A 23,519-nucleotide genomic window follows, 5' to 3' on the forward strand; every position below is an offset into this window, starting at 1 on the left:
ACTTAATATGTTTTATATACATGTATGTATATGCATATATGATGTGTGTAATATTAGATATAAGAGAGAGCAAATATAAAAATAAAGTGTTTTAAAAGCAAAATAAAAGGAGAGAAAACCAGAAGATTTTTTTTATGAAGAGAAAACACTTGTATACCGACATTCTATGAACATTAATAAGTTGAAAAAGTTATCTATACAGGATTTGGAAAATAGCAGTATTTCAGGAAGTGATCCAAAAACGAGAAAAAAAGCTCTACAAATATAGGTCCAGAAATAAATCGTTTCCGAATTGTAGGCACTTTTATGTTTAAAAAATCGTAATTTATAGTCTGTTTGGTATTTCTTTTTTTAATTTTACATTTTTTAATTTAATATTTGAATTTAAAAATTTAAATTTAAATATTTATATAGTTTTTTAAATTTAAATAGCGTTTTTGGGGTCCCGAATCATTTCTCGAAGTATCGCGATTTTCTGAATATCCCGTATAAATAAATTTTTCTTCCCGGAAAAGGTTTATATGTGACGTCATAATTATAAAACTTGTCTTATGCTTGCATACGTAAAGGTGCGGCCTCATTGACGCTAAAAAGTAGCGTCAATCATTGGTTGAACAAGGAGGTAAGTATAGTTGCTTCATTGTTCAACCAATGGTTGACGCTACTTTTTAGCGTCAATGAGGCCGCATCTTAACACGTGTTTATTCGTCCATATAAACATATTTAATTTTTTTCTTCATTCAATTCTTTTATCGTGATTCGTTTTCTGATTGCATTTTTTTTTATGAATGCTGAAAGCAAGAGATAAATCAAAGATTTTTTTCTTTTGATTGATCAATCAAATGTTTTCATCAAAGTTTATTCGCCATTTGAAAACGTGGCTTTCTTGACGCTCTACCACGTGACTTGTGTCATGTGATATATGTTTTGGTGCAGTTTAGTGTAACATGGCGGTTCTGTCTGTCAAAATTCGATGATACGGTACTCGAAGATCCATTTCTGCCGTGTTTCACATCCGATGAATTAACATTAAAAGATGCCCGTTGACATCAATAGATTGACAGAGGGTTGGTTAGAACTGGAAAGTGATCCTGGTACGTTGATGGAGAATATGATGAGAAATGTATCTGTCAATGAAATGTGTCCACTTTTGTGCATTTCTTTCTTCTTCGTAGTTTTCAAAAAGCGCGCATTTGCGTTGTAAATTTGCAATATTTGAAAACTGAAAATTTTTTCGCACATGTTTAAGGCTTGTTTACGTTGCTCTTGGAAGACTTTGGGGTGAAGGGCGTTCAAGTGGAGGAGATTTATGATCTGCAAAAATCCCTCGAAGGTCCGGTTTATGGTTTTATTTTTCTATTCCGTTGGATCGAAGAGCGGCGATCGAGACGAAAGGTCGTGGAACAGGACGAGAGTTTTGTCAAGGATGAAGAGATTGTCAACAATATCTTCTTTGCACAGCAGGTCTAGTATACAGTGGCATTTCTAATGTCAGATCTCTATATCTTTATTATTTGTTATTTTATAATCTTTATGTACATCTTCTTCATAATCATTGTACAACAGGTTGTTCCCAACAGTTGTGCGACTCACGCGTTACTTTCGGTTTTGCTGAATTGTCCGAATATTCACCTGGGTACAACCCTATCTCGATTGAAGATGCATACCTCTGGTATGTGTCCAGAAAACAAGGGCTGGGCAATCGGTAATACACCAGAGCTGGCCTGCGCACACAATTCACACGCTATGCCTCAAGCCAAGAGGCGACAAGATAAGAACACTGGTGTCTCTACAGGCCGCTTCACTGGTGAGGCTTTTCATTTTGTAAGTTACGTTCCAATAAATGGCAGACTTTTCGAGCTGGATGGTTTAAAACCTTATCCCATGGATCACGGACCATGGAAGGAGCATGAGGAATGGACGGAGCAATTTAGACGCGTGATAACTGATCGTTTAGGTATGGCCACGGGCGAACAGTTGCAAGATATAAGATTCAATCTGATGGCCGTTGTGCCCGACAGACGTCTCGCTATTTCACATAAATTAACAATGCTGAAAACTAACCGACAAATAGTTTTGGAGGCTTTACAACAATTGGTTAAATTGAGTCATCAAGATGGTAATACTGAAAAGAACTCGCACGATTCTGACAAAGAGAAGCAATGTGAGAAAAGGCATAAAACTGAGGATGAAAATGGATTGCCTACCAAGACAGAGATGGAAGAATCGTCTTCGATTCCCACCATCAACGTTGAGAGGAATAATGATTCTGCGGTAGTTATGGATGAATCAATTTCCACTATTTCATCTGGGAAAACCGAATCTAGGTAAATCAAATTTTTCTTCTTATTATGATAAAATATGTTATCTCTAGTTTTATCTTAATATCTTAGTTTGTAACATGATTAAATTTTGCAGATTATATATAACAGATAGAGGCAGAAAGAGAGAGAATAAAGTCTTTTATTAATTATTCAATTAAAAAGAATTATGTTCTCATTCATTTATTTTCTTATAATCATGACTAATTTGTTTCTTGATGCTGTAAAAATCGTTTCAAAATCGGAACATATTACACATACGATGTAACGGTTTATACTTGATTTCAGTGGAATGGAGAAAGTGGTGATGTGTGCTCTGGATTATGCCACACCGTTACGAATTCAAACCTCGCCGGCTCACAGTTCATCGAGCACAGATACGTCATCAGAAATAGGATCGGCCTTTAATTCGCCCACTCAAGGTAATCAGAAAAGAAAAGAGATGTGCATGCTTTACACGTCATCATCGCGACACAATCGTCTAGTGGTGCACACTTTCTTGCCTTGACAAAATATCAAAGCATTTGGACAACTCATTCGAATTGATTTGATATCTTCAGACCCCGGGCTGCTGTAACATATGTAATAATGAAAATCAGAAGCGGGATCCTTCATTTTACCGAGTTCCTGGCACAATTGATTCTCTTCCATCAATTTTTTGCCAGAATCCGTTGTCATATTTTCATGACGCTCGACGAATATCTCATTTATCGGAAGTTTGTTTCCGCACGTTTTTGCACTCTCGATGTCGCAGATTCGCGAGTTTACGTTAAAAGCCGTATGTAATGGACAAGAGAATTCTAATACGGAGGCCGTTTTCGGATCGCACATATAATATCTGTTACAATCGGTGCTGTTCGGCAGACGAACGTTCTTCGTACAGGGTACAACGCTAATGTATCGTGATATTAATTGAGAAGCTATGTTCTTGTACCTATTGATCGTCAGGTACTGCTTGTTCCCGAGATTATCACTAATCCTTATTATATTGTTTTCAGGATCCAAACTGTTGATTAACAATTGCAAAGTGCTCTCTGTCGAAACGACGTTATTCGGAGTTGACGTGCTATCATTTATCTGAGATCCATTGTCTTCTTTCATTTCGGTTGGTTCATCCTCGTGTAACTTTACGTTCCCTCCGGTATAACTTTGTACTAGGTAATTTAACGTTATATTATGTTCCCGATTATGAGATTCAAATATAGCGATAGTCTTAGTCGGCTTTACAGTCGTAATATCCCTAATAGGTATCGACAAAGCACTCGATATCGCAGACAGCTTCTTGTAATTGTGCAACTGATTAATCAGTTCGTTTAAACATTTGTAATGATTGTCTATAATATTTTTATACTCTTCCATTAGAGACAACGATGCTTGTTTATTCATATGATATTCATATAAATAATTCTCCTTCTTATGATACGTCACATTTTTCGCATTCTTATCAGTGCACGTTGTCACGTTTGATTGTTCAAATTCTATTAAAGGATAAGCAGTTACTGCTTCGGTCGTTAATTCGGTGAAATTATCGATCACATAGGATGAGTCGATCACATTAGAGAAAGGATCCTGCGTATATTCTGACGAGCTCGAATCCGTTGGATACCCAACAAGTTCAGGTGTCTCGTATTTGTTCGTCACGAAAGTATTCTCGGTCGTCCAATCGCATGTCCAGATATCGCCAGGAACCACGCACATCCGTAAATATGGTTGAAATACCTGTAATTTTAGATATTAGCGTTAGCGCAACGCTATTATAATTCCCAAAGTGTCCAGATCTCTAACATGTTTGTTCGCTCGTTAACATCTTACCAAGCCTTCGGTACATTTCGATGGTATCCACACGTAACCGCCGTCAGGTAAATTCACACAGTTGTAGAAAATCGTGCAACTCGTGAGATGCGGTTTCTTGGGTTCCGGACATCGCGATGAACTCGCTAGAAAGATCAGACTGTATGCGAAGAAAAGCGATACGAGCCGCATTTCGTTGTTGCCGCTGTCGCGCGACCTATTCTGTTGCAGACTGCAATTCGTGCGTCTGTCTCATGAACATTATGTACTTTTCACACGCACACATAACATTCCGTCCCGGAAGACGCTCCATTTCGCACCTTTTATGTACAGTTATTTGACCCGTCTGTCATTATATATTATCCATTACTAGTTTCTTAATGTACAGAATTTTGGAAATGTATTGTACGCACAATGAGCTCAAATATATTATATAATATTGTGGAACCACCAGAGTTAGAAGATCTTGATATCTTTTTTAGCTTGGGGTTGGAATTCCGGTCAGAGCAGCCCTACGTCGACAAAGGACTTTAAGAAATTTGTAGTAATCAGAGTTGCCGGTGACGAGAAGAATGAAGCAGGTCTGAGTAGGTATCAGATTTACCGTACAATTTAGTAAGATTTATCATTTTACTTAACATTGAAATTTACACATTTACATACAGGTCGTTCTCTGGGGAATATTAATATAAATGGGAAAAGATTGGTTTCTGATAGCGGTCATCTACACAAGAAGGTCTGCCTATCGGGAGAAGTCAGGATACCTCACGCAAGAGTGAAAACCAGCAATGGCGACACGGTTACGGAGGAAAAAAAAGTTGAGAAAATCGATCCCAAACTGTGCTCCAAATATCCGGAATTGTTCGAGCCGCATACGTTCGCGCCTAAGGATCTTCTGGCGCTGTTAAAAAATTTGGAGCATGAGATTAGCGTGTGCGAAACTAGCTTGAAAGATGAGAATGATAAAAGAAATAAATACAAGGTCCGTACGAATTACGGAAATTTTACCATGTTTTTTCATGATAAATTATTAATTCTATATCGTAATTTATATTATCTAATTAATAAAATGCTTATAGATAATGAATATTTTAGTCTCGAAGGATGATGTAGAAATTGTGTCAATTTTTCAGATCGATGATTGTCGGAGAACGCATAATTACGACGAATTTATTTGCACGTTTCTCTCGATGCTCGCTCAGCAGGGAAAGCTGGCAGAATTGGTCCAGCAGCATTTGACATTGAAGAAGCATACTTCTGTTTCGGTCAATAGGGTTCACAGGTACGACTTTTCGCGGCTCGTCTATTAATGTTTAATTGCAGTAAATTTTCACATTTTAATTCGTAAAATATAATCTTTTTAAATTAATTAATTTATCAAGTTAAGTGTATTTTTGAAATTTTGATTTATTTATTTTTCCAGGTCATCGAAAAAGTCCGACACTCGTCAGAATTCCTCGCGCAGACGTCGTGGCAGGACAAAATGTAAGAAACGAAAGTAATCTCTTTCTAACTTTAAAGTAGGACAGCATTATTCCGTTTGTTCGGAACTATTTGAATTGTTTATAATAGATAATTATATGTGTAGAAACTATCATTTGATAGTTTTATAAAAATCCATGATCACTGAAAAGGCTATATATAATTTTCAATTGTAGAATAACACGTTAGTTTCTCTTTGAATCACCAATTTTTCAACTTTTGACGTTACTAACATTCTAACGCAATACAAATAATGGCGCATGGATGATTTTAATTGAAATTTTACATCGCGATGAAATTACTTTACAAATTAACTCGTACAACATGCAAGTTTATGCATACAGATGTATATATTGTTTTCTATTCTCTGTATAATCATACATAATATCTAAATTATATTTGCGATTTGTTTCGTCTACTCTTAATGAATACTTTATTCGTTCTTTTTTTTAATATATTGCAAAATATATGACTTGTTAAGTACGCAGAAAGTATTTGACTCTTTTTTTTTATTTTGTGTTTTTTTTTTGTCGAATTGAAAGAAGAAAAAGATGTTAAGAAAAGGGGTTTTGTCAAAAACATTGAAAATATTTATTTATCGGTATTCATATACAAGTACACTACACGCGCTGCGGATATGTCCCTTAGAATCTAAATACTTACATCTCCGAACAGCCGGAGAAAGGAAAACCAAACTTATCAGATTGGTTGGAATTACAATTTTTTATCATAAACTGACGACGGGTTAACGATCCTCGCCTTTAAGTTGTTTTATCGTTAATATAGTGCATAGGAACTGTAATCGAAACGCGCGCAAACGGAATACAACGGAAAGGAAGGAAAGAAAATGAAAGAAAAGGGAGAGTGAGTGGGAGGATGAAAATGTTCCTTCTCCGGCCGATGTTCCAGCGATTCTCGTAACTGCTTTTTGGCAAAAAGGTGCGATTGTATGTACAATTTGTAATAATAATATATTGGCTCTCGTCGTTATCATTCGAGGCGCGAGCGAGGCAAAAGTGCGCGAATAATCGATGTGTGTGTGTGTGTGCGCGCGCGCGCGCTTATGCGTGTGAAGAATTAAATCTGAAATCATGTCGAGATTTCATCCTGCTTGCGGAAAATCGTGGACGCTCGTTAATTAACGATAGAAGACAACACATTTACAATACTTTCATTCTTTTCTCTTCCGCTTTCAAACTTTTAAATCCCAACAAATTAGCCATCAGTAGTAAGTCACGGCAAAAAATGCACATGATTCGATTGTTACAGGCACTCTCGGTATTTTAGCAAGTGACGCGACTGTGAAATATAATATCTTGCTGACAAATTTCGTCCCATTTTTCTTTCTTTCAATATTGGAGCTCGGCGACGATGATTCGGAATATTTATCATACTGGTTATTTAATGTTTAACATTATCGATGCACTTTTGTATGTGCATTTTGAAGCCAAAGAATTGAAAGTTGTGACAGTTTGACAATCGGATTCTTCGCGCGACTGTCATATTCTCGACACCGCGAAATTTTACGTACAAACATATCGTATAAAATATAAAACATTTACGCTAAAGAGAGTAATGTAAAAGATACAGAGAGTGAGAGGAATATAAACGAGAATGATATCGCGGTATAATAGACAGTAGAGATACGTGTCTCTACTTTTGTGTGACTCGCAATAATCGCTCGTTCATTTTCCTCGTCGTCGTTCGCTCCACCGTATCATGGATGATTAACATACAATAAATAGAGATGCCTTAGATATACAAGATATCCGGTAAAAATCGTATCAGCTCTCGTATGCAGATGAAACGGATTAAACCGAGACAATTTTTTATCATTTTGCAATTTCGGCCAAAGTCGCAAAATGATACCAAACTTTTCCATTCGCTTTAATTCACTCTACCTATACACGAGAGATGATACAATAATATTACGGTTATTCCCGAATTAACGTCGATTCGCGCTTTTATCGTTCTACACATACTTTATCACATGTGGTAAAAAATAAACAGTTGATCGAGCGGATATATTATAATAGTTCGCCAATTCCTTCTCCACGATCGCGTCGCCGACTTGTCTGCCGATTACTCGCTTTATCGTCGTCGAGTCAATAGACTTGTTTGTCACACTTTGTCGTTTTTGGGAAAAATCACACTTTGGTTCTAGTTGCGCGATTTCGACGATTCGCGCCGATAACGCGATTCCCAATATTCGATTGACAAAGCTATATCTCGAGTATCTCTCTGAATCGACGACGACATAATTAAGCACTGTACACGCGTTGCAGCTAGCTTTAATGACGATATCGAAAAATACATCAATTTGAAAAATATATATATGTATATATATGTATATATTCGTGCGTGTGTAACACACGCATACACACAGACACGCACGCACACACTCTTGCAAATATACTCTATGTTACATACACTTGTAGGCTTGCTTAATACTTCAGTATGCGTTAAATTCCATCTTTCGAGGGAATTTTCCGCGTCCTATTGTACATACATCAATATTGGCGTTTCTCATCCGGCGTTTGTAACATAGAGATGCAAAACTTTTCGTTTTCTTCACATATACATATATACAGGCACGCTACTATGTCGTAATGATTCGATAACAAAAGTATAAAAAAGAGGCAACATATACATGTATAATCGCGAGAAAACGGACGTTTTTTCGACGAAAATTCGATACGACTGTCAAAGAAGCGCAGCCTCGGCATTCTTTCTTTTTCGCATCAAGTTTATATTTATTGAGAAAATAAATGAGGCAAATTCTAAGATAAGTGGAGCTTAGTTGCTGCACTTTGGTGCGGCTTTCGAGACGAAAAGAAATAATAAATAGGCAGCGAATTTGAAATTAATATTTTGAGTCTCTAAACATTCTAGGTAAAATATAAGTATTGCTTATAAAACTTTGAAACAATTTCAAGATTAATATATATAAAAGATCGATGTTGATAATTAAAAAGTGAAAAAGATTTTTTGACGCTAAATAATTCCAATCTATTGAAAAATCTAGCCTCAGAGTTCCACTGTGCAAAATCGTCGCTCATCGCTTTGCATGTGAATAAAATGATGTTGATGATATGATGATGCAAATGTCTAACGAAAAAGAAGAAGAGGAAAGAATCCCATTTCGTACGCTGGAATAAATCGTATTATGAATATCCGATGGTAGTGAGATAGCCGGTTGCGCGAATCGGTGAGTAACTCACGTGTAATAAGTGTTTCGTTTGGATGGCGATAGTATCCACCAGAATTCACCGATTATGTTCAGTTTGATACAACTGACTGCTCGAATCGACAAAACTCTAGTTAATGATAATATAGAAGAACGATATTAACCTACCTACGGGAGTTTTATAACGTAACAACCTTACAACACTATAGGTATCGCATCAACTCTTAATTCCTAGCTTTGCTTCGTTTCAGGATCAAGAGCGAAGAATGCCTGTAAGTCCTTCGGCCGGTAGATCGATCGGGAAATTCTAAACGGACACGACTAATATTTTTCGCGTATCGTAATAATAATTTACATTTTTTTCATTAAAGAGAAAAATACGATCTACGGGTTGAGGGATTAAAATTTCGCAGGCGAGACTTCTGATTATCAGTTCGGGGTGGCTTAAGCAGATTGATAGTAATCTAGATCTAATTACAAGTTATATTAATATAATTTATATAAATCTTGCCATAAAACTAGGTGAAATTTCTTTCCATTTTGTGATACAACATGCTTGGCTTGACATGTTTGATTAAACGAATCATCAATAAATTCTACATTTTATCAATACACATCGCATGAAATTATATAATACATATCAATAGAGATGAGAATAATCACGGTCCAAGATTTGACTTTTAAAAGAATTTATAATAATATTGTCAAGGATGAATTTAAAAGATGAATTTATAATATTGTCAAAGATCGCGATTGCTATCCACCTGCTTTCGTTGCATCCGCAAACGCGAGAATTCTTTACAATCGTGTTTAAATAAACATTTACAAAGTCTCTTTCCAATCAATCGACGATATTCCCAGATGGGCGCGACATCAGACTCCACGACAGTTTGTCCTTTCCTTCGTCACGACGTTCGCTTTACGTCGTCTTCTTTACGTTCCATTTCCAAGAATCCCGGCCAAGGGGAAGAGGAAGATTCTCGCGCGACTCCCGCGCGAAAGAAGGGCAGGCCGCGAGTCCTTCACGGCCCGCTGACCGCGGCAGCGTGTCCGGCCACCAAGCCGTCCGCCGCGGCCGCCGCCGCTGCCGCTGCCGCCGCTGCTGCCGCTGCCGAGACCGGTTTCCCAAGACGAAATATCGACTGCAGGGACGCGACCTCGGACGCCAGACGGTCCAACTTCATCTTCACTTCCCGATCGCTCTCCGAGACGGCGGGGACGGTCGACGAACCGGGCCATTCGGCGCCCAGGGAGATGCCAGAGTCGCGCTCGTCGCTCGAGCCTTCGTTATCCCAGGGTGGCGATGCCCGCGGTCCAGGTGGTTCCTGCTTGATACCTTGGAGCGCCAAAAGCGCACTCGCGGCGTCCTTGTCGCCGATGCGCGACTTATGCCTGAGCTTGTGCGGCAGACTGTTGTTGGCGGCTGGATTGTTCTGCGAACCGACGACTATCTGGGGACCGCCGGCCTCGTCGCCGCTGCCCGACGACAGTTCGTACGGCGATTGCGCCCGGCGACCGCGCGACGATAGGTTGAGCGCGCTCGAGGTATCCAGGTGGTGCATCGCCGGATGCGAGTACGGATATTGAAAGCTCTCGGTCTCGGGATACGCGGTCGTCTCGGGTACGTAAAGCTGCGAGGCGGGCGACCTGGGCGATCGGGCGCCACTCACCGGTTGGTGAATCACCGATGTGTGCACTGGGCTGGGCGTGCGAGCGTACAAGAGCGCCGCCGACGCCGGAAGTTTCGCCCGCTTCACGCTGATCGGCGGTTCCGTTGGCAGCGCGGCCAACACGTGCTCGGTGCTGATGACAGATTCGCCGCAGATGCCAAACTTGTCGCGTATCGCCTCGAGTTGCGCCTTGAGAATATGGTTCTCCTTGCTCAGCTCCATCACCCGCTGCTCCAGTACCATGTCGTTGAAACGACGCTTCTCGCGCGACCGCTTGGCCGCCTCGTTGTTGCGCCTGCGACGATCCCAGTAACTGTCGTCCTTTTTATTGTCAGGAATGAACTCGCGCTGCTTGCGCTGCGAGAACAGCTCCTTGCGGAGGTCAAAGTTGGGCGAGTAATTGTCGGGATGCGTCCCTTGGGCCGGATCGTGATGATGATGCGGCTGTGGCGACTGTTGGCCCTGATGGTGGTGATGATGATGCGGCGATTGTTGCTGCTGTTGCTGCTGCTGAGGCGGGGGCGGCGGCGGCGGTTGCTGCTGCGGTTGATGTTGATGCTGCTGGATCGCGACCGGCGGTCCGCCGTGATGACCGGGATGCGTTAGGGGCATCGTAAGGGGTCCGTGGCCATCGTGGGGCCCGTTATGGGGCGCGCCATGACCGCCACCGTGCGCCATCGTGTGCGTAGCCGGTATGTTGCTGTTCAGGCACGCGGTCTCACCATTAATGGGCGATCCACTCTGGCGGGCGACAAATTCTGCCACCATAATTTGTCTTCTTAATACATCTGGAATAAAAAGAGCACTTTAACTACTGGTTCAAGAGCCAAGTTCTAAAATATATACATATATCGTTGCATCATATTTAATTTGCAATGCGCATTTATTAATGACGAGAAAGTTACGTAACATGTGACACGCATAACATATACGTCTGAGAAACAGAGAGATAGATTGTTTTTTAAAAATCCATATTTTTTATTAAAAAATGAAGATTGTATACAATTTTTCTTTTAGGAGACTTATATTTAATTTTATTTTTAGATAATAATTTAAGAAAATAATTTATTCAATTGACTACAGAAAGCTTCTATTCGTCCCGTCAAACAACGAATAGTTTGTCCGACGCCTGTAACGTCACGCGCGTATTTCGGCGACCCGAAGATGATCACCGTTGACGATGTAGGTGTGGGTGTAGGTGTGGTCGGGGACTAGATGTGCTCTCGCACAGCTAAAGATAAAGAATGCCGAGCGACCAGAAGACATGCTCGCGCGGACGCTTCTCTCGCCCAAAGTCGTAAAATAGCCTTGGGTAAGGTCGCGCTCGCAAGGTCGAAGGTGTCAGTGAACTCGGTTCCAACATTCGTTTCGTTCAATTTGGAAGAAAAAATGCGCATTAACATTGTGGTTTTGCGAATTTCCAAGCAGTGCCTCGTGAAATTATACTTGTCCTTCTTGATCTTTTCGATTCGAGACTTACAACTTGTGGAAAAATTAAAGCTTTATAATGGGCGAAGAAAAATCGCGATAGAGCTTCAATTATTGGGCAATTACCTGCGTTATTTAAATTAAATTCTCTCGCTGGTTGATGGGAATATTTCATCATAAGCTCGTGTAATTAATTTGTTTCCTCGTCGCGCACGAAGAAAAGCGTTTCCTCGTGGGCTTTATTTTTAACTCGAGAACAAAAATATTTCTCCGGCTTCGCCTTCGTCTTCGCGTACGTATGTATACAAGCTTTAATCCGCAAGCTACGGGTTACGCAATCGCGCACGTGCGTTTGCGAACCGCTCCACGTGTCGAGTGATACATTCGGAAATATATATTTATCTGGCCTTTAGTAATTGCTGCATGAGTCGCATTAGTATTCATATATGTTAATAACGATCCAAAGATGATAATAATATTTGTTTGTCTTTTTTTTCTCCCTTTGTTTTTTCTTTTTTAGATCAATAATTGGAAAATCACGCAAAAATGCCAGTTAATCAGACACCATTTGCTTTACGTATAATCTATACATAGAAAATAATTCACTTCTAGATGAGGTGAATTCCATTACGCGTTTTATATGCGGAAATATTTTAATCGCGCTCATGATAATGAATTTTATCATCATGATATAATTGCAAACTTAACTCGCATAAAAAAGTCACACGCGTTTCGATGACTATCATATATGATTCCAAATTTTATGATTTATAAAAAAGATATATATATATGTATATAAAATGTATTTTAAATTATATATATATTTTTACTTAACATACAAGTTTCTTTATAGTTGCCAAGTTTTTTTGCGTCATATTTAAAAAAAAACTTTTTTTCATAATCTAGATTTTATAGGCATAATATATGCATTATTATTACACTATAATTGATGTAGCGTGAAAAATAAAGTTCTAACAATAAAATGGCTTACTTCATCTTACAATTATGTAACTTTAGATTCTAAAAAAAATGATACACGAGTGATAGAAGACGTCCCGAAGCGCATTAGGATACAGTCCATTATGTAAGCCGCGTTTTCGCGGAACACGTGCATTACGCGTTCGTTGCTGAATAACAATAATGCTTTGGCGACACGAGAGAAAAGAGAGAAGGAAAAATGTAGAGGGAGGGGAGAGAAAAAGAAAGCAAATGTGAATGTTCTTTATCAAATTTTTTCAAAGAAATAAACATTTAACGTGACCGAGTGTTGAGTATCGATTACTTGAAAATTTGAAAATTCGAAGAAGAGAGGGAATAATAAGAAAGATTTCTAGAATCTCCCCTCCCTCCTGTTATGGAAATCGGACGACTCACTCATCGAATGACGCATGCTCTCCCGCTTATTATTTAATCTAACGTTACGCAATTTTGTTGCTGCTTGTTTTTAGAAATTCGGGAATGTTAGTCATTAGTTTTTTTCGGTGAAAAGTAGCCTTAACGATTAATCATTTTAATGGAAAAATAAAATATTTAAAGATACAATTGACGCGAATTTTTCAATTAATATCTTGCAAAAGAAATAGTTCAATAGTTTTTAATTATCATAAATTTTCAAAAAAATTATGTACAGAATTTTACGCTCGAATTTTGAGGGTTGAAGGGTTATAAATCGCGTTGCTATTACGATATGTAATCCAAAAGTCAATCGACTTGTCCGAGATACGTATCAACCAACGACGCGAATAATGAATTATCGGTGAAACGTTGTCGAAATTGAGCAATCTTTTGAAATTCCAGGCGGTCGCTTAAATCACGTATACGACAATTTTGCGTGTGACTCACGTTAACTCGGAATCTGATCTATCAATTTTTCCACGTCGTCCGGAAGCCATTCATACGAGGCTCTTATTGGAATAAAAAAATAGACATCTCAACTGACACATGTGATTCAAAAAAAAGGAGGGCCAAAAATAAATCTTGAAATTATTTTATTATTATTAGGAACATATACGTGCGTGTATTATTAGGAACATATACGTGCGTATATATCGTATATTTATTACACGTACCCTATTATATGTACATATACGTAGAAAAATCAAAGGTCCAACAAAGTACGTCGCAATCTTGCGAAATCCAATTTCGATGGACGCGCTCCAAAACTCGCTCCACTTTCGCCTACGAGGGGACCGCCGACCTCCCGAAACACCTCTGCGTTTCCAAATTAGCTCGGAATTATTTCGGTGACTCGTAAATCTTGCCGAAGCACGCAAGTGCGTCTATTTAAAAACGCTGGTTCGCGCGTATTGTTGTCGCCGCGCGACGACTTTCCCCAAAATCGCGCGTCGACGACAATCGGAATCCGATTCGATTCCGGAGTCGATTTCGCGGAAGCGGTCGCTCGTCGTGTCGGCGATTTAATTAGGCGCGTAAACAACATTGTTGACGAACCGTGAGGCCGGGCATGGTCGTCGCTGGCTAATGGAATTCCGACGCAAATCGCGCAAACAACTGGCCGCGACTAGACTGGCGCGATAGGTCGCGTTTCGCGTCGCACGCGTTTGTGACGCATGCGGAAACACCGCGTGGTGTTGCGTCGCGCCGCGCCGCGTGACGTACGCCACGTGTTACGTTCGGAGTCGGGACGGTGGGAGGGGGCGATAGGAGGGGAGTCACGTTCCGTTTTTTCCGCTCGTACGCGACGCACACGGACGCGAATAATCAAATTTGCGAATCTGCGCCGGACCAAACGATCCGGGATCTGAATTTAAAGAATTTTTTTTTTCATTTCAAGGCTCCTTTAATTTGCATGTAGATCGCGGCGGTCGATTGCGCGACTATTACATCATATGCGTCAACGGAAGTAATTCGATTCGGATAAACAGAGTCTGCGGTTTGCGTAAATACGTGATATTTATTTTATTTGTATCATGTGTGTGTGTGTGTGTGTGTGTGTGTGTGCGCGCGTGCTGCTGTTATCGCGATCCACGTCACTTGAGACAATATATTTATAATTTATACGTATTTATAATTTGTGGGAAATTCAAAATGGAAAGAATTTTATGAATATTTCGACACACACATACGTGTGCATTTTGCACGTGTATGTACGTATGATTATATATTCTAATGTTTCAACGTAAAATTATAAATACAATTCTGTTTCGGAATTTTTTTCACCGCAAATTATACAGAGATTGCTCAAGTCGGATTTTATAAAAAAAAGTTGATGAGCAAGGAGGTATATGGAAAAACGTACTCCGGTACTCAAATCGAGGTTAAAACAGCCTTTAAAACAGATTCTTATGACGTCAGTGTGCGGCATTATTCTGTTATTCCCCAGCCAGATAAAGATGCCTTCTACGGAAATGAGCTTATTCTCTAACGCGTCAAACTAAATAAAAATGTTGCGCAATTCCATTAATCGCTAACGATTCCTCGTATTATTAATATATCATTTGATTGTATAATCTATTGCAGTTTGATTATATATTTTATTGTAATTTCCCTTTTCGTTCTGTGAAAATTATACTTGTATATAATACATGTAAAAAATATATATATGTATATGTATATTTAGTGATGAGCTTCATCGAAATGCTTTCGCGAATATTCCAAGTCGCCGAAGAGTCATTGGGAAAAATAAGTGATGTTGAATCATGTAAGCGCCACAATTTTCTTGCAATCATTTCTCCGAATCATCGCGTCGATTGTGTGTAAAGTCGTAGGTTGCACCCACGTGGCTTTTCCGCCGAAACGTCACGACTGCGTAATTCGTTCATAGCCATCATATATATATATATATCGTACAACGTGCTTGCTTGGAAAATGATTATATGCGATGCAAGAGACACAGATACAAGCGCGCGCGATAACTTGGCTCGCTACATATTATACATATGACATACATATACATATTTAATGATGAGCTCATTGAACGTGTGTCGCGCAGCTTTTAGATGCGCAAATTAAAATTTTTCGAAATACCAAGATATTTTTAAAATGTGATTTCCGTCGTAAATTCGCAGATTCGGAGGATACATATTTGTTCTTAAATATCACAAGACCGATTTGTCACGGGAAACTACAATCGAGTCGCCATCGATGACTCGATTCGAAATCACGCGCTATTAATATTTGGCCGTTGTTGTTCGCGCGATAAACAACGCAACGAGGAAAAAGATTGCGGCCAACTGCGCGGCTCTCTCTTTTCGTTCGTATTTTTCTTCGACGAAATCTTATCTCATCTAATAATATTCCGGGAATGGAGGAAAAAAAAGAAATGCAGAAGGGAGAGATAGAACGCGTACCCACGAGCGCGCGTGCGTTTCGACACCGCACGTTGCGCAATGCGGGCAAGTCGCACGTGACCGGTTGCGCGTGTATACAAGATGCATTTGCGCCTCTCGCGATTCGGATTCCTCCTTCTCGGAACCTGCCTCCGTGGAAAATTCTTCCGAGATCGCATCGCGCCAAATTAAATCGTGCTTCTTTCCGCAGCAATGTTCGATGACTCGCGAATAATGCATTTCTCCCCTTTTCGTGTACGATATATCGTAATTAAAAAAAAAGATGAGCGAGTTTTAAAACAAAATAAATAGATCTTCGATTTAACTCCTCTAATAAAAAAAATTACAAATAAAGGATACAAGTAAACAATATATCATAACATAATATTGAAAATATAAAAAATAAATACCTCTCTCTTAAAATTATTAAAATTAAAATAATTAAAATAAATCTAATTTCATATGATAATATTTGAGACACCGAACGAACCTATTATTGAAAATATTGAATTAGCAGGTCAACACTAAGCACACAACAACATATTTCCTTACTGATATAAAAATAATCATTAATAAAAATGAATAATTTATAAAATAAATATTAGTAATATACGGATATAAAATTCATATTATTATTATTATTACAAATATTATTATTGGGGAAATGTAGTATAAATTATAATTTGATTTAAAAACAAAAAACACTTTAAACTAGCCCTTTGGCAAAATATTTGTTGCCGATACAAGGAAAAGCGTCGCATTATTTTTACTTTCTTTACCGCGATTTTAATAAACACGTTTTTAGAAGGCGATATCGCAGTTTAGAATACAGATAATTAACGGCATGTTATATAGCTGGACGAGTTAAAATTGGCATGATATCATACCGTGTCGCGATTAAGTCATCCGTTGACCCGATGCCAGCGTTTGTTTTTTTCTGTCCTGATACACTCGTTCGAGGAAGCGGCCTACAATATGCATACGCGACGTGTTCTCACCCGCGTACCAGCTCAATCTTCCCGGAAATTTATTTACTTTATTTCCTACGCGGAGTCGCTTCCGGAAAATCTCCCGAGATCGAGAGGAAGAGTATAAAATTATATCCCACTTAAAAGAGGGGAAAGCGACGTGCTTTAGAGCTAATCAGAGATAATTTTACGGAGCTTCTTTCGTGCGATAATTTCTAATCGGGAAATAAAAGAGAATTGTAGTAAACGCGAATTTTAATTCAATCAACAAATATATATTTATATTTATCGGACGTGTTTTTATGACGTAAGATGATGGTCGGAGAGCCGTCGCGTCGGCCAGATATTATTACTCGTGGAATGTGTGTTTCAGAAAAACCGCTGAATAGAGGATGCGCGCGAACGCCCGAAAATAGTCCGGGTACGACGAACTCGCGCGCACGAGTATACATAAAGGCATGTGCACAATGCCAGGGCCCAACCGGCCATCCGATACCGCTCCCGGTTGTGCGTGTCACGATTGCGGTCAGTGCTCACGTAACGCGCGTGCGTACACCTACACGCACGCACGCACGCACGACAGATACCGATCGACCGACAGACCGACCGATCACTGATACCGTTATCGGCGATGCCTTCGCCGAGGGGCATCATCTCGAACCGGTCTCCGATTTCGTCCTTACTCCTAGCCAAGCTCTTATTATGCAATCGATTCGCGATTCGCGATAACGCGCCAAACAAGAAAGAGGAAAATTTTATTTAAATCGCGCGTATCGCGACATCAGATTAGATTCCGAATCTTCGTCTTTATCGATCTAAAGATCTAGATGCCTAGAGATTGCGTTGCTCGCGAATTTAACGAAGGCGAGCGATATAAATGACAGCGTCGAGGGGATTCTCGATGCGCGAGAAACAACGCGATCGATCGGGAACACCCGGTATAGCCGTATCATAGTCTCGTTACAGACACGCTTTGTCGTTACGTAATCGTGCGTCACGCGGCTTGATACGATTTGAAGAAGAGCAAGGGAGAGGCGTCGAAAACGGGACCGAGACAATTATACGAGACATTTTAGATCCCCGGAAGCACGGGATCGCTGATAACTCTCACGGTTACGAATCTTAAATGGTGTTAGTTTCAAAAATTTTTTATTTATTTTTTATTTATTTTTTTATTTATCTCTATTCTTTATTTATCTTTATCTATTATTTTTCTCCGTCATCGGTAAAAGAAAATTTTTGTTTTGGAAATTAATGCATTTTTTCTGTCTCTCTTTTAAAATTTATAATGTATTAAGACTTAATGAGCATATATAATTTAATGGTGATAAAAATCTTGATATAAATTTTCTTTTTTTTCCTCTCTCTCCTTTTTTCTGAAAAAAAATATAGACGTCAGAGAGTGCATATTATTCATAAACTGTTTACAAGCGATGGACGCTTTTTAATCGTCGCACGTTTCGACGAGATCTCCATCCACGTGAGATTCTTACGACGCGTTTCGCCGGCCTTCCCCGTTGACACGTGACACGAGCGGATAACGAGCGAGGCCTTTGCGCAAAAGCATTTATCCTCGTTACATAATGCACGCGACAGCATCGTTACATGATCGACATCTCTTCTCCTTATTTTCCCGCGGGCTCCGGAAAGGTTTACCGTAATATCCGGAAAATTATTATTCTTACCGCAATAATTATGCATCTAATAAAATTGTTAACAAGGAAGAGAAAAAGGATGTTTCAGAGAGTTTCCAAGCTTGCGTCGACTTTGAAATTTATCTTCAAACGGACTCGAAATAAATCGCAATATAATTTATCTAATTATGTAAACTTTGAGATTGTGTCATAATAAGGTTCTTGAAGATCCGGCCGGCGGTGTGAAAGTCGTTTAAGAAACAACGCGACGTATGTGTGTGTGTGTGTGTGTGTGTGTGTGTGATGCAACTGTTAGCACATAGCGAGCATACGCTCTTGCAATTTGCGCGGCGGCTTCGCCTTGTGTTGTGTTGCGACCGTCTCGTCCGCCACGTGACTGCAACACGTGCAGGTTGTTATGTTAGACCGTTCACCTTCGTTGCATAATACGAGCGGGAAAAGGTCACCGTTCAACGAACAACGGAGTCTGATATTTGCTAATATGATCGATATAATAAACCAATCGCGTTATCGCCCATCGGAATTTCCTCGTTCCGTTTAACGCTCCTGTTGCGCAATTCCCACGGCAACAGCGTTAAATTCTCGCGAAATCGACATCTGCGATCGATATTCATCGAAATCTTGCGAAATCGAACCGTTCCGTAATTTTCTCTTTGGATGAAAATTTCAATACGTCTCGTTGCGAGAGTTTGACAGTTGCATTGCCCGCGGAAAGAATGACATCCTACCGTGACGAGAATCGTCGATATCGTTTAAATAAGAGATAGAGCTGCGCACAAGACAGATATAAGGCGCGTTGCTCGCCCATTGTTCCTCTCTCTCTCTTTCTCTCGTGATGTAGCGATCGATAAACGACCAATGATGCAACGTATAATCTACAATATCCGAGACGCGCGACGACACATTTGATATGGCCGGTATATCCGGTTGATACGTAACATACACACATGTACGCATACACACGAGACAAGTGTAACTAGCAGTAGCTGCACTTGCGAATGTAACACCTGCGACGACGTGCATTTCCTCGCAACGCAGATACCGCTAATCCATTCTCCGATGCGACTACACTCTATCCAACAATAATCTAGATTGTCGGAGACAATTATCTCGAGAGATAATGTTCCTTCACGGAATTTTTTCACGACGATTAATACAATCGAAATCTATAATTGGAAAGCTAGTAGATGGATTCGAGTGCCGAGAATATTTTCTCTTTGTGTATTGCTAAGTAAATACACATCGTCATCGAGTTATTCATTTATCGTAATCTTCATTATCAGTGAACTAAGTTACTTTAGCCCCTGATACGTTATCGGCAACTATATAACTTATGTATTTATTTATTAGTTTAGCTGCTAAGTGATTATTATGATGTTACTCAACTTTGACTTTTGTTCGATTTTCTTTTCAATTTTTCCGTTTTTTTATTCACGACTAATCGAAAGATTTTCCACAAACGTGACCAGTTGTAGCTAATGCTAAGCGATTTTGCAAATGCACGTGTTTGACCTTCGACCGAAATCCGTCAAGTTTATTGCACGGATGATTTACGCTACAAAATTGAGAGAGTTTTGTAAATTGGGCCGTGGCCCACTTTGATAGAGCCGTAGTGGTACGCAGCGAAGGAGATCGATGAGAAAGGAGAGAGCTCGCAAACTTGGTACAACGAAAGGAGGAGAAGAGAGAGAGAGGGAGAGAGAGAGAGAGAGAGAGAGAGAAAGAGGGAGAAATATATTAGTATATTTTCATTTCATTTCGAAATTTCTCGTCTCGATGAATCACGATGGAGAAACGATTAAAAAATGTCATCATCGCTTTAATTTTGAATGTGCTTTAAATTGAAAATCAAAATATTTGCCGGATTAATTTTAAATTACGATTAATTGGAGTTTTCACGAAAAAAAAATTACATCGAGAGTATCGATTCTTTTTTGCAGCAAGTCGACGGAGAACTGAAAGGATAAAAATAAAGTCCGACCTTGATCCTTGATCGTGATGCATTTCGCAAACGTGTTGCGAAGGCGGAACATTGTATGCAATTGTGTCTTTTACGCAAATATATTAAACCACTCGAGCCGAATTATCGGCATATAATAAATTATATTTGAAAATAATTTCCTACTTTTTAGCTTGAAAATTTTATTGCTCCAACTTTTGAAAAGGTACCAAAAACCGACAGAACAAAAGGTGACACTCGAGAATAAAGTAGATTAAAGAAGTTGCTGGCGTGATTATGACATCAAATGTTCCTTGAATTATTTGCACTCGAGATATCTGGGTCTCGAATTTTTTGCTCGCGAAATAAGTTTAAGAAATGTATAACCAATTAAAATTTATATTTAATTTAATTTATATCGATTTATTTAAATAAAATAACTTTCATTTCGCGATCAGGATATCTTTAAAATAAATAATTCAGGAAACATTTCGATGTCATAATCATATGCGAGTAATTAATTTCTTTAAAGACCTTTACTCTTGTAGCATCGTTTGTGTAAAATCTTTTAAATCTATTCTGATAATTTAGCTTACATTTTAATATACCTCTTTCGTCGAAAATGTTCTTTCGAATCTCTCTCTTTCAAAAAAATGGACGCGCACACTTTCATAAATTCCAAAGAACCGTTCTCGCGTGTCCAAAGAGGCTCATCGTAACATCATCGGCCACTGCGTATTAATTGCATTTCTCGAAATCCGGGGACTTTATCTACCACCTTCGTTATTCGAGAGACCATGATTCAGCCATGAATCGACAGTCAGCTGATAAGATATGCACCGCGACCGGACACAATAGATGCACCGGTGATGATCACGTTCACGAACATCGCTGACGTTATTGCGTCATTCGAGAACGAGCTTCTTAAATCACCAATTATTCAGCAGTTTCGAAATAACGCGACAAAATTATAACAACAAAAAACAGATACGTAATCAGTCTTTTGTCAAATTAAAAAAAATCGGTAATATTTGGCCGTGCATTAAATTATTTCATTTTTCCGATATCAGCGACGCGTATTGATTTTTAAAGAGGAAATTTCACGTTAATGAAGATCTTGGCGCGAGAGCTGTCAAAACAGCATGCGAATCGTGACTCGAGCTTTCGTACGCGTTTCACCTGCCGGCAACACGTGTTCTAGGATGCATCCGACGTGACATCGCGTCGCGAATCAAATGCATTAAATCTCCAAGTGATTTTTATAAATTTCTTTTTTCTTCGTTATAATTTAATTTTTATAGTTTAAGTTTCCAGAATCGACATTTGCCAATATTCCTCTCAGACGCAATGTTTTTGAAACATTCACCGCCTCAAAAAATCGACCCAAGCTCTACACACGTTTCACTACATGGTTAAACATCTCCGGATTAAATTGACGCGAGATGAATCTTGCGAAACGCGAAATCATTATCCTAGAGAATGGGAGAGATTCGTCGAAATACTCACCAATTTTGAAAGGTTCCGTCGATCCAGAATGCACGATGCAACTGCGATCCACTTTGTCCGTCGACTCTATCGATACCCCTGACTTCCGCGTAGACAGTCAAATATACACGTACAGTTTCCCGTGATTCCACACACCGTAACTATCGCTAACGAACGAGATGAAAACGGGAACGCCACGCGGTTATGACCCCCCGTTCGTCGAACAGTCCCACGGCGACTGTCACACAACAGTCACGTCCTCCTAACACGAATCTCAACAACTACTCGGCGAGATGCGACGTGCGTATCACCGACACTTCCGATCAGAAAATTACGGTACACTACTCCGGGACGGAGATAATCTCCCAGTGGCTTCCTTCCTTCCCTTCTTCCTTCTCGCGGAGTGAACTCGAACGGAGAGGCGAACTTGAACTCTCCGTTCTCGCGCTTCTTATCTCGCTGCAGGTGTCGCGTACACTTCGCGAGCGTGTGTCAAATATATATATATATGTATGTATATGTATATATACGCGTCTCTTCGTAGATGGACTCTTGAACGCAAGTACGAGAGAGAGAGAGAGAGAGCAGAGGACGACGTACACGTCCGCTCGCTACCAGGTCGGGCTGCCAACTGCGCGCACCGCGCGAAACTCTGACGGCGACTGCCGTGCCGCCGTCTCGGCCCCAATGTCGTCTGGTTACGCGATGCAGAGAAGACTGTGACTGGCCGGGGTTGTCTCGCGCGCGCGCGCGTGCGCGCGTGCTGTGTCACTTCACACACACACACACACACACACACATACACGCGCGATACGTGGGCTCGTTCACGCGAACGCATGTGGCTCGCAAAGCGGTGGGGAAAGAAGGAGGGGAGGCTGAAAGAGAGGCCAGTTTACGCCTGGTTTATACTCGCGGTTTATGCGGCAGCCTAACCTTCCTCCCGCGTCCCTTGCCCACGCTCACCACCACCAACGTACCGCGATCCGCGACTGTGCGCGACTGGCTCCGCTTCTGCGCTGCGTCAGATTGTCTATCCCCACCAGGCGCCCGTCACCCGGCCCCCCACCACTCGGCCCGCTTCCCCCTCCACCTCCCGCGGCGGCGGTGGATTGTATCGTTCTGAACGGCGCGATTAGATTGCGTCGCGCGCGCGACTGCGACACAACTGTCACGTAAGTGATACAGAGTTGAAATCTCGCCGCACTTGCTCCGCATGAATGGCGGAATACCCTGATTAATTTCGAGAGCTAGATACAAATTTATTTCAATAGATTTTTTAATTGGAATCGACAGTCCCTCTCTGT

General features: G+C 40.2%; 3 protein-coding genes across 3 annotated transcripts; 1 reads left to right on the top strand and 2 right to left on the bottom strand.

The window, feature by feature from the left end:
- Positions 1-912: 912 nt before the first annotated feature.
- On the top strand, positions 913-6,746 carry LOC105252505 (ubiquitin carboxyl-terminal hydrolase calypso). The gene is made up of 8 exons (XM_011259898.3): positions 913-1,094; positions 1,250-1,464; positions 1,567-2,327; positions 2,610-2,743; positions 4,595-4,699; positions 4,778-5,094; positions 5,246-5,394; positions 5,536-6,746. The coding sequence occupies exons 1-8, from the start codon at positions 1,037-1,039 to the stop codon at positions 5,612-5,614; spliced, it is 1,818 nt and encodes a 605-aa protein (XP_011258200.1). The 5' UTR covers positions 913-1,036; the 3' UTR covers positions 5,615-6,746.
- Positions 2,617-4,471, bottom strand: LOC112639892. Its single transcript, XM_025415181.1, has 2 exons — positions 4,134-4,471; positions 2,617-4,040 (listed from the first exon to the last, which is right to left on the bottom strand). The coding sequence occupies exons 1-2, from the start codon at positions 4,302-4,304 to the stop codon at positions 2,775-2,777; spliced, it is 1,437 nt and encodes a 478-aa protein (XP_025270966.1). The 5' UTR covers positions 4,305-4,471; the 3' UTR covers positions 2,617-2,774.
- Positions 6,747-7,061: 315 nt separating the features above from the next.
- On the bottom strand, positions 7,062-23,222 carry LOC105252510. The gene is made up of 2 exons (XM_020027922.2): positions 22,237-23,222; positions 7,062-11,239 (listed from the first exon to the last, which is right to left on the bottom strand). Exon 2 carries the CDS (start codon positions 11,217-11,219, stop codon positions 9,804-9,806), a length of 1,416 nt encoding a protein of 471 aa, XP_019883481.2. The 5' UTR covers positions 11,220-11,239; positions 22,237-23,222; the 3' UTR covers positions 7,062-9,803.
- Between the last annotated feature and the right edge of the window lie 297 nt (positions 23,223-23,519).

The sequence above is a fragment of the Camponotus floridanus genome, unplaced genomic scaffold, assembly GCF_003227725.1.
Source record: "Camponotus floridanus strain SB8 unplaced genomic scaffold, Cflo_v7.5 scaffold99, whole genome shotgun sequence".
Lineage (NCBI taxonomy): Eukaryota > Metazoa > Arthropoda > Insecta > Hymenoptera > Formicidae > Camponotus > Camponotus floridanus.